Source organism: Eublepharis macularius, chromosome 14 (genome assembly GCF_028583425.1).
Source record: "Eublepharis macularius isolate TG4126 chromosome 14, MPM_Emac_v1.0, whole genome shotgun sequence".
In the NCBI taxonomy this organism is placed as follows: Eukaryota; Metazoa; Chordata; class Lepidosauria; order Squamata; family Eublepharidae; genus Eublepharis; species Eublepharis macularius.
In genome coordinates this window covers 5,932,268-5,943,381 of record NC_072803.1, presented here as the reverse complement: position 1 = coordinate 5,943,381, position 11,114 = coordinate 5,932,268, and the positions used below count along the sequence as shown (strand labels likewise).

At 49.9% G+C, this 11,114-nt stretch overlaps 1 protein-coding gene across 2 annotated transcripts; it reads left to right on the top strand.

Annotated features, from left to right (window-relative positions):
• Window positions 1–692: 692 nt before the first annotated feature.
• Window positions 693–8,287, top strand: C1QTNF5 (C1q and TNF related 5). Of its 2 annotated transcripts, XM_054998246.1 has the most exons (4): window positions 693–788; window positions 4,180–4,253; window positions 4,911–5,140; window positions 7,140–8,287. In XM_054998246.1, exons 3-4 carry the CDS (start codon window positions 4,921–4,923, stop codon window positions 7,655–7,657), a joined length of 738 nt encoding a protein of 245 aa, XP_054854221.1. In that variant the 5' UTR covers window positions 693–788; window positions 4,180–4,253; window positions 4,911–4,920; the 3' UTR covers window positions 7,658–8,287. The 2 variants fall into 2 exon arrangements, with proteins under 2 accessions (XP_054854221.1, XP_054854222.1); XM_054998247.1 differs by lacking the exon at window positions 4,180–4,253.
• The last annotated feature ends 2,827 nt before the right edge of the window (window positions 8,288–11,114 follow it).

Here is an 11,114-nt window from a genome sequence, read left to right as displayed (position 1 = left end):
CCGCTTCTCTGCTGCTCTTGCTCTCCTTAGACAGACTCGTGGCAATGGCCCAAGTTTGGAGCTCTGACCTCGGAATGCTCTCTGGAGCTGGACCCCCCCCCCCCCATGCCCTCCTCTCCTTCTCCCCAGTCTGCCATTGCGCCCTCCTCAAAAGGGACTTCGGGGGCCTTCCTCCCGGCTTTTCTCGCCCTGCCTTAGCTAGGGTTGCCAGAGAGATCTGCTGGCATTGCAACTGATCTCTAGGTCCCATAGATCAGTTCCTCTGGAGGAGACGGCAGTTTGGGAGGGTGGACTCTATGGACTTATGCCCCACTGAGTTCCTTCTGTACCCCACGGTCCCAGACCTCCAGGAATTTCCCAACCCAGAGTTGACAACCCCAAAACATGGCTACTTTGGAAGAAGGCGGACCCTATGGCAGTATTTCCCACTGAGGTCCCTCCCCGCAGGAAACCCCTCCCTCTCCAGCTTCACCCCCAATCTCCCGGAGTCTCCCAGCCTGGAGTTGGCAACCCTGCCCCCCCTCGCCCTGCTCCTCGCAGGCGCCGGGCAATCTTTCCCCCTCGCCTGTAGCTCTTGGCTCCCGCCTGCGACTCTCCGGCTTCCTTTAGAGTTTGGGCGGGGGGAGGGGGAGGGGGAGGCCGGCCGGCCGGCAGAGGCTGCTCCGCCAGAGGCCTCTGCGAGAGCCGGAGAGGCTGCGATCGGGGACGCCGCGCGCCCTCGGTTCCCGGGCACCGCGAGGGCGAAGCCCCGGAGCGCAACCCCTGCTCGGGGCACAGACTGCTGCGAGGTGAGTTGCCAAGTGCGGGTTGGGAAATTCCTGGAGATCTTGGGGAGGTGACAGAGCTTGGGGCAGGGGGGGACCTCAGCACGGTGTAATGCCACAGAGACCACCCTCCAAAGCAGCTGTTTCCTCTGGGGGGACGGATCTCACCTCGAGATCAGTTGCAATTCTGGGAGATGGCCAGGCCCGGCCTGGAGGTTGGCAACGGTAGCAGGCTGGGCTCAGCCGGCAGCCTCGCCTCGAATTCTGGCTGCGTGTTAAGACCCCTGCGTGTTGGGGAGGACCCGGTGCCGGCAACCTCGAAGAAGCAGAGGCGGCTGCAACAGACCCCTGCCCTCTCCAGGGGAGGCCAGGTTTTGCAGGGCATTCCAGAGCAGCTCCGATTTGGGATGAGCCGGGCAAAAGGCTTGCCAAAGAAGTTCAGCTGGCATTGAGGCGCGGAAGGGGGCAGACAGAAAGCAGCATTCGCACATCAGCCGTTCTTTTGGAGCGGGTGCCAGCCTCGAGTCCGATTGGGATCCCCCCCATCCACCTCCCGCCCTGAAAAGTTAATTGTTTATTGTTCCCCTTTATCCCTCCCTTTGGCAAAGAAGCTCAGTTCCCCTCCCTTGATGAGTCAGGCTGTCAGACAGACCTCAGGTCAACCAGCAGTTTTGCAGCTGAGACTGAGGTAGGATTTGAACTCAGGCCCCTGTAATGCAAATCCAGCACCATCCACTAGACCGCACTGGAAGTTAAGGAGGGGAGGACTTTGATGCTGCTAGTGGAATTCAGCCGGGATGAGAAGGGCCTCTGGCCTGGATAAGGTTGCCTGGCAGAAGTGCCGCATTATTGACCACATACACACATTTCGACACCCATAAAGATGACACACAACACAAAGTGCAAACATGTTGCACGCAATTAATATTTATATAGGGTTTTTCCTGAATGCTCAAAGAGCTTTGTGTAATTTATCTCACAACAGCCCTGTAAAGTAGGCCAATGTTATTTACCTTCTGTGGCAAACCAGCTTGGGGAAAGGCTGAGGCTGGAAAAAACTGTGGATTTCCTTTCTGGCCCTTGTCCTTTTGCCACTACACTACCCTGCTTGTAAACCAACTTCTTGCCCAGCCCACTACTCCTGCGGACTCGTTTCTGACTCTCTATTTTTGTACAATTTGTTATAGCCTAATACCTCATGTAGCATCTTTATATAATATGTGGATCTTTTTGATCCTCCCATAACAGCTTGTGAGGTAGGCCAGTGTGGTTCCCTTAGGAAGAGACTCGCTTCACTGGACCAGAGTTCCACTTAGCCAAGCAATTTTTTCCCAGCAGTGGCCAGCCAGGCACCTCTGAGAAGCATGCAAGCAGGACATAACAGTGGTGGCATTTCCTGCTTCGCCACCTGTCATTTGTTTCTAGTATCTAGAATTCACAGGTATAGTGCTTCCATACACAGAAGTTCCATTTAGCTGCCCTGGCTATTAGCAATGAATAGGTAGCTCTTCTCCCTTTTACACAGGTTGATTCTGACTCTGCTTTCGCAAATAACATGATACTCAGCAGAATGACTCGCCCAAACCCACTATCAGTCCCTGGGAAAAGCAGAGCTCAAATCCAGATCTCCCCGGTAGAAACGTCTTTTCTGCTAGGTTCCTACATGCCCAGCTCATAACAAAACACTTCCCAACCCACAGAACACTCAAGCCCCATACAACCCCCCTCCTGCTGCCCTGGACGAAAAAACAGAGACAAGAGCTATGCCCCCCCCATCTCCATTTCTGTCCCCCAAGCCCATCCCAGCTCCCCACACACCCAAGTCCCAGTTAGGGGCAGACCGCAGCAATGCAGAAGGAATGCAAAACAGACATTTTGGAAAGATCCTCGCATTCCAGATCCATTAGCTACAACTCAGTCCTGGAGCTGAAATGTTTGGGCCTACGGGGCAACCTGGGCACTTGCTAAGAGAGAGGAAACAGAGGGAGAAAGCAGAGGAGGGAAGGGAGAAGGCAGACACATGGACTAGACAAGAAGATTGTTGAATGAGGGGGAAACGCGGGGTGGGGGGGAGACGACAGCGGGAGGCCCAGCCCAGTTCCCAGACTCTTTGCTGAGTCTGCACTTCAAAGCCCTCTTGCGTGCCCAGCCAGCTCCTGGCATCCGCCCTGGCTCTGAAGGACTAGCCCCTTGGGAGCCCCATTTCCTCCTTCTGTGTTCAATTCCACAGGGAAAGACCGGAAGGGAGGAGGGAGACATCCTCAGCTGATGCCTGGCTTCTTTTTTTCCCATCGCTCCGCACTTTAGAACCTTGGAAGGCGCACAGATGCCGGCGCAGGAAGTGTGCAGAATTCTGAGTCATTAAAGGCCCCAAATGTTAGAAGCTGGGAATTGTGATGGCTTAAATTACAGGGTCCAGTCTTGTGATCCAATCAGGACTGTTGGGGAGGGGCAGAATTAGCTGGGGCAGCCACAATTTCAGGAGATTAGCCATGCCAAGGTATAATTTGCTGCCGGACTGACCAACTAGACTTCCAGAAACGTTTTATCTATCTATCCCTTGTGATAAATTTCTGCAATGAGGGCTGGCAGTTAGATTCCCTTCCCTTTCTGCTTTTAAAAACAACTTCTGGTGGGAAAGGCTGAACAGGATCAGGCCTGTGGTGCTGGGACAGAGGATTTTACCTTTTCGTTCCTATGCTGTGTTCTCAGTTTAAATCCCTCTCAACATTCTTTGACCCAGCGGGAGAACATACGGGTACCAAGATGTACGAATGCTACCCTGTTGCTTCTGAAATCGTCCCTTTAGTCCCAGATTTGGGGGAGTGTCTTTCAGTCAAGAACACACCTTGCTCATGCTCAAGAATGTTATTTTTCCAATTAACGTGTCAAAGATTGGATGTTATCAGCACAGCCCGAAATGAAAAGCAACTCTGAGAAATGAACAATGATTCTTGCTTGGCTTGACTAATATGAAGTCTCTCCAAAACCCAAATCCAGTTGTAGGGGCCACCCTCTAGTTCTTGTATTCCTTCAGGGATGGGCTGCCCATGTCCTACCACCTCTGCCAGAGGCCAACCACTGTACCAATGAAACTGCATTATACCAAGTTGCATTGTTTGTCAGTCTAGACCAGTATTGCCTGTTCTTTCAGGCAATGAAGGTCTTACTCAGAACCAGCCCTTGAAGATTCTTTAATTGGAAGTGCCAGTGAATGAAGCCGAGACCTTCTGCATACAAAGCAGATACTCCACCACAGATACTTTATGGCCTGCCGGAGTAGGTTTAGGAGGGCTTATTCTAGTTCATCCTGCCTCAGAGCGGATGACAGGGAAATTGAGTTCACCCCAGAACAGAAGGCCAACCACCCTACACTGGCTCTGTGAACTCTCAAAGTTCTGTGTTCTATCTGCAGAGGGAACCTCAAAGTCTGGAGGTCTGCAACAGCCAATCAAGTCACACTTGTAAACAGTTCCCTGATCACCAGTGGTGAGTAGACATTGTCTGTGGGTGACCACACAATGAAGCTTTACTAAGGCTGTTTCCACACTCCCTTAAAGGAACAGCCCACTCATCGAATGCTGGTGGCTTTCCCCCAGGAATCCAGAGCTCTCCATTTGCAAAACAGTTGCAGGCCGTTTGGCTTCTATTTTTAGCACCTTTTCTGGAAATGCACTTTCCGCAGTCACAGAAAAGGCACCGAAAAAGCGGAAGCTGAATGACCTGCAAACATTTTGCAAACGGAGATATCGCCAGCTTTCCGTGAGTGGGCCATCCCTTTAAGGGTGTGTGGAAACCGCCTAAATTTGGGAGGTTTGGGCTACAAAGATGTATCATGAGGAGGTAGGTGTGTATGTATTGTGCAGTCAAGCTGCAGCTGACACGGCAACCCCATATGGTTTTCAAGGCAAGAGACATTCAGAGGTGGTTTGCCATTGCCTGCCTCCGGCTAGCGACCCTAGTCTTCCTTGGAGATCTCCCACCCAAGGCCAACCCCGCTTAGCTTCCAAGATCTGATGAGACTGAGCTACCTGGACCAGGCTGGCACAAAAAAAAGGCCCTTGGGGCAATAACTATTGCAAAGCTGTGGCACCATTTCCTGTTTACAGTGACCCTTTCCAGCTAACCCATAGCTTTTTCCTCCAGCCCCTTAGAAATGGAGCGTGCTCTCTGCCTCTGCCTTTTCCTCCTTACCCTGACTGAAGATTCCAACCAGATTGAGGACAACAAGATCCCCAGCTTGTGTGCAGGGCAGCCGGGAATCCCAGGAAACCCTGGGATTCATGGCAGTCAAGGGCTGCCTGGCAGAGACGGACGCGACGGCCGGGATGGAGCAGCGGGGATGCCGGGGGAGAAGGGCGAGCTGGGGCAGCCAGGTAAGAGGACATCTGCCTTGGTGGACATGCTGAAGTCCAGATGTCTACAGGCCACCTTTTGGGGTTGGCTGTTGATGTAGTCTGCGGCCTCACAGCAATCCCCTTCCCTTCCTCCCCCTTCCCTTTCCCTCCCCCTTCCCTTTCCCTTCCCCTTCCCCTTGCCTTCCCTTGCCTTTGCATCATTCTAAGGGTAAGAAAACATGCTTTGAAGAAGACAGGAGCTAATCCAGAGGAGTCTGGCATGGCTGCCCTGCAGATTCCACTGTATGCAAAATTTATTTACAGCCCAGAAAATCCACAACAACCAAAATTTATTTATTTATTTAGTTTATAATCTGCTTTTTCCCCCCTATTAGGACTCCAAAGTGGCTTATATTGTTTTCCCCTTTTTTATCATCTGAACAGCCCTGTGAAGTAGGTTAGGCTGAGTGTGGGACTGGCCTAAGGTCAGCCAGCAAGCTTTCCTTGCAGAGTGGGGATTCGAACCTGGGTCTCCCGGATCCTAGTCTGATGCCATAATTACTACACCACGCTGGCTCTCAAATGACTCCATAGAGCAAGCCTAGCCTGTTTGTGGGACAGGAGGGTGGTTTGCTGGAAGCATTTGAAGCCACCTTCCCAGCCACAGCACAAGAGGTTAGAGCATTGGACTAGAACCTGGGAGAGCTGGGTTCGAATCCCCACTCTGCCATGGAAAGCTCGCTGGTCGACCTTGGGCCAGTCACAGATGCTCAGCCTAACATGAGGATAAAATGTAGGAGAGGAGAAGGATGCAAGCCGCTTGAGAGCCCCATTGGGGAGAAAGACAGGGCGTAAATGAAGCAAATGAAATATGTATTTCCGGGAGGGAACTGTTAAACTGTGTCAACCACAACAACATTCGATTTATATTCAGGACAACTTAAAGCCCACTCAGAGTGGTTTACAAAGTAAGTTATTATCATCTCCATAACAATAATCACCCTGTGATGCGGGTGGGACTGAGAGAGCTCCTAGAAGCTATGACTGACCCAAGGTCACCCAGATGGCTTCCAGCGGAGGAGTGGGGAATCAAACCCGGCTCTCCAGATTCGCAGGGCCTGTAAAACGGAGATGCTCCGCCGGGCCTTTGGCTGAGTGTCAGCGGGTGTCCTCCTTCTTCCATCTAAGACCACCACTTCTTCTGGTGCTGCCCTCGGCCATCTTGTTATGCCTGCATACGGACTCCCAATATTTGTTTAAATAGCCTGCTCCCGGACTATTTTAATGACTTTTTAGAAATTATTATTGTTTTTATGTTTTTGTGACTTTTAATGTATTTTTTTTAATGTTGTTAGCCACCCTGAGCCCATCTGTGGGGAAGGCGAGGTATAAATCAAATAAATAAATAAATAAATAAATTAGAGTCCCACGCTCTTAACCACTATGCCAAACTGTCGTTTGGCTTTCCCATGTAGCTTGGCTTTTTTGCTCGTGTCATTTGGAAGTCTCAGTTTTCTGCAACCTTGAGTTAGCTTCTGTCTCTTCTTTTGTACCAGTCTGGCTTGTTTAGGCTAATCAACAGGGGCAGGGAGGGGTTCTGATCTATGCATGACCTTGCAGGGGGTGGCCTTTCGTGTTACTCATTTTAACATTTATAACTAACATTTATAACCAGGGCTTTTTTTCTTGGAAAAGAGGTGGTGGAACTCAGTGGGTTGCCCTCGGAGAAAATGGTCACATGGCTGGTGGCCCCGCCCCCTGATCTCCAGACAGAGGGGAGTTGAGATTGCCCTCCGCACTGCTCAGCTGCGCGGAGGGCAATCTAAACTCCCCTCTGTCTGGAGATCAGGGGGCGGGGCCACCGGCCATGTGACCATTTTCAAGAGGTGCCGGAACTCCATTCCACCACGTTCCTGCTGAAAAAAGCCCTGTTTATAACTCATTTATAACTATAACGAACAATCTCACTGGTGCTGGAGAAATTGATAGCAGGATTATGGGCATGACTTACGCTGGTTTTTTTCTGTTTCTTTTCAAGGACCATCAGGACCAAGGGGAGAAAGAGGAAGTGCCGGCATAAACGGGCTGCCAGGAGAGAAGGGAACCCAGGGTGAGTGCGCAGTGGCACCCCGCTCGGCCTTCAGTGCCAAGCGCTCGGAGTCACGCAGCCCGCCCCTGGCTGACCAGCCAATCGTCTTTGACATCGTGCTGATCAATGAGCAAGGTCACTACGATGGGAACACGGGAAAGTTCCTCTGCGAGATCCCTGGTCTGTACTACTTCGCCGTCCACGCCACCGTGTACCGCATGAGCCTCCAGTTCGACATCATGAAGAACGGCAAGTCGGTGGCTTCCTTCTTCCAGTTTTACGGCAACTGGCCCAAGCCCACCTCATTGTCTGGTGGCACCCTGGTACGGCTGGAGCCCGAGGACGAAGTCTGGGTGCAGGTCGGGGTGGGAGACTATACTGGCTTCTACGCCAGTGTCAAGACGGACAGCACCTTCACGGGGTTTCTGGTCTATTCCTACTGGCCGAACTCTCCCGTTTTTGCTTAACTGTCAAGGTCCTCCACTCCGCCATCACATGATTAGCGGAGAACTCCTAGCTCTGCCACAGACATTATCCACAGGATAAACATGTTTTCTTAACCCAAGGGGTGTGACACCCCTTTAGTTAATGCCCATTTAAGGGTCTTAGGTTCTTTCCATTCTGACCAGCAGAGGATGTTCTCCAGACAACCCCAAGCCAAGGAAATGATAACCGTCTGACAGAGAAGCAAGTAATATGTGTGTTTTGCTGTAGTAAGCAAAGCGTATTCTTTGAAACTACCTAGCTCCTTTCCCCTCCATTTCACTGTCTTCAGAAGCAGCCAAATTGACATGATTTGGGCCATTTCTCTCCCTCCTCAACTCCCCGATAGATAAGGGCCAGTATGGAGCACTGGACAGAGTATACAGCCAGGGAGTCAGGAGAGAAGAGTGGAATGTTATTTTGCACGATGGAAAGTGCCATAAAAGTAATTCTAAATAATAATAATAATTAGTAACAGGTTTGTTTGCATGTTGTCCTCTTAACTAGGATGCCACATTCTCAGAACCAGAGGAGTTAGCCGTGTTAGTCTGTAGTCGCAAAATAGTAGAGTCCAGTAGCACCTTTAAGACTAACCAACTTTATTGTAGCATAAGCTTTCAAGAACCACAGCTCTCTTCGTCAGATGCATCTGACAATGCATCTGATGAAGAGAGCTGAGGTTCTGGAAAGCTTACGCTACAATAAAGTTGGTTAGTCGTGAAGTTGCTACTGGACTCTTTCACATTCTTAGAAGTTTCCATCCATCTGTACTGGCCATCAGTTCCAACAGCTACTACAAGAAATCACAGACAGTTTCATTCCAACAATCTTTTTACCCTGCAAGAAAGGAGTAGTTTCCAATCTACCACTCTTTTATCATCTTTTTTTTTCAACCCAAAAGAAATTGGAATGCAAGTTGCTGTTGCAGCCACGTTCCTACCTTGTATTGTCATGAAAAATCAAAGCCATACTGCAAATGTGTTTAGGAAGTGTCTGTTTCCTAGCTAAGAACCTGGGGGCAAAATCAACTATAGTTGGTTGAAACACTGACCAGTCTCAGTCTGCTGTCTGCCAGGGAATATAAAGGAAATGGCCCCCAAATTCCCTTTCACACTGCTCGACCTGTGAAAATGTTTAACCAGGCTAATATTGATGCTGGGAGCAGTTTAGCCACTAGAGGGACCCCTAAGCCTAGAATGAAAGGTTTCTTTAATCAGAATTGGTCCAGCAACTCAGACTGTCACACTATAGGTTTATCGTTTCCACAACATACAAATCCTATACTAGGAATTTTTTCATAGACAGATTTGAATCTCTTATGTGATCCATGCGCTGTTAATGTTTATATGTATGCGTACACTGTCTTTCTTAAGATGTTTTTAATACAATGCAAATCTTTTTTTGTTGATATCTTTGTGTAAGAAGCAAGCATACACCAGAACCTGTAAGTTGCAGTGAGAGTTTTACCTGCCAGAAACAATACTGCTCAGGGTGCGAATTTTTGTTCTGGACCCTGTTCTTAATAGCAGATAGGAAAATGAAAGATAGCAGATAGGAAAACTTCCGTGCAGCAACGTTGCTTCTGCTTGGAGGTTTTCACCCACATCCCCCCCAGCCCCCAAATACCATTGTCCCCCTTTCATCCACTGTCATAAAACTGCTCACCTGATTTTCTCCACTGCATCTGTAGTACTTAAAGATCATACTCAAAGCAGATTTGGTCGCAATGTGGCCATATATGGTGCCATCTCTTTTCACACCTACCATTCTGCCGCCCTAGGGAGGCTTCTATTTGATTGGTGGTAACTATTTGCTCCTTTTATAACTAGGTGATTCCATGATCTGAACCGGGGATCTTCTACATGCAAAGCAGCTGCTCTGCTGCTGAGCTGTATACTCGCCCCCCTCAGTTCCCATCCCTCTGGTTGCAAACAACGTGCTGTTGTACATTCCATTCCGGCCCAGTCCACTGCCCAACAGTCTCCTATGGCTCATGTGTCTTTGACATCTGTGCTGCACTATTAGAGGGAGTTTGTTTGGGAGAGGTTGAGTTGGGGCACAGAGTACTGCCATTATGGGGCAACCCCGTTAGCTTCCTAATTCCATCATTTGTGCCATGTGTAGGGTTGTCAATCAATCGTTTTTGTTGAACTCTTTAAGTTTGGTTGCAAGGCCTTGGGTCCAAAGCTCACAGCAGGTCCAGGGAACAGTGCCCACTGGCGGGTGCTAGGGCCTGATCTATCCTCATGCAATATTTATTGAAAAAGACCAGCCTTCAGTGGCCTTACTCCCATTACCGTTTTTTGCAGTAACTAGGCTGGTTTTTGGGGAGGAGTTGGTGGCAGCCACCCTGGCACAATGTCTCAGCATGCCACGGGCTGCCCTGGGAACTTGAGTCCCTGAATTAACCTAACGAAAGCTTGCCATCCTGAAGAATGCCACATTTCCTCCCCCCATCTCATGTATGCTGTTTTTGAAAGGCGGCGGGATGGGGAAGCCAGCTGATGGCACAGCAGCGGGCAAGGAGGAAGAAAAGCAGGCTGAGATTTGTGGCAATCTGAAACGGAGCTCCTCGAGCGCATTCATCACTCTTTCTCTCTGCAGTGCCAAGTCGTAACAACAGGAACGTTTTTGAGACAGCCCCAGGCCAGACTTTCCTCTGGGACTTGGGGTAAGGCTCAGTCAAGGCTTTCTTTCTGGCCCCAGATTCCCAGTGTGAGAATGGTGACCCAGTTTGGGGGAAGGTCTTCTATTTTTAGCCATGGAAGGAAGAAAGATCACTGCGTTCCTGCCCAAAATAGGCTTCCTTATGCTCGTTTTCCCAAATGCTTCTGGAATGTGCCCAGCTTCAGAACTTTCCCAGTGTTATCTGCAAAAGCCATGGAATTTCTGGAGACTTCGGGGGTGCTGGCCAGCTCCCCGGAGCACCCATTTTCATTGGGCACTTTGCCAGAAGAGATATTTCGGCTCTGGCATCTTCCTGAACATTTAACCACTAGGCTTAGCTTAGGAGGAGATAGAAGAAGAGGGGTGGGGAGCATAAATAATCCAAAGTTTAGGAGGGGTGGGAGGGCGTTTCAGGCAGATGGGGTAGGGGGTTTGGTTATTCAGGAATGATCCCAAGCGCCCTGTCCAAGGAAAGTGGTGTCATGGTTGGCTGTGACAATAAAATGTTGCTTGGGCTATACCATTGTGACCGAGTTGTGCTGTGCCGACTTGGGGCTCTTGCAATGGGGCCGGAGTTGGGAATAACTAGAAGTCGACTCCAGACCCTGGAATTTTCTTCTTTAGCAGTGAGATCTAGAATGACAAGTCACAATCTGGTTTTGTAGCTCTGCCGAATTTGTTTTGCGGATATAAAAATGGCCTTTGGCAGATCAGAACAATTGTGCATCTACTCCCCTGTAATGTTTCTGATGCACCCAAATGCCACCCCCAAAC

Coding starts and splice junctions, on each gene's coding strand:
- C1QTNF5 (XM_054998247.1), top strand. CDS start 4,921: ATGGAGCGTGCTCTCTGCCTCTGCCTTTTCCTCCTTACCCTGACTGAA. Junction 5,141..7,139: donor GGGCGAGCTGGGGCAGCCAG/GTAAGAGGACAT, acceptor TTTCTTTTCAAG/GACCATCAGGACCAAGGGGA.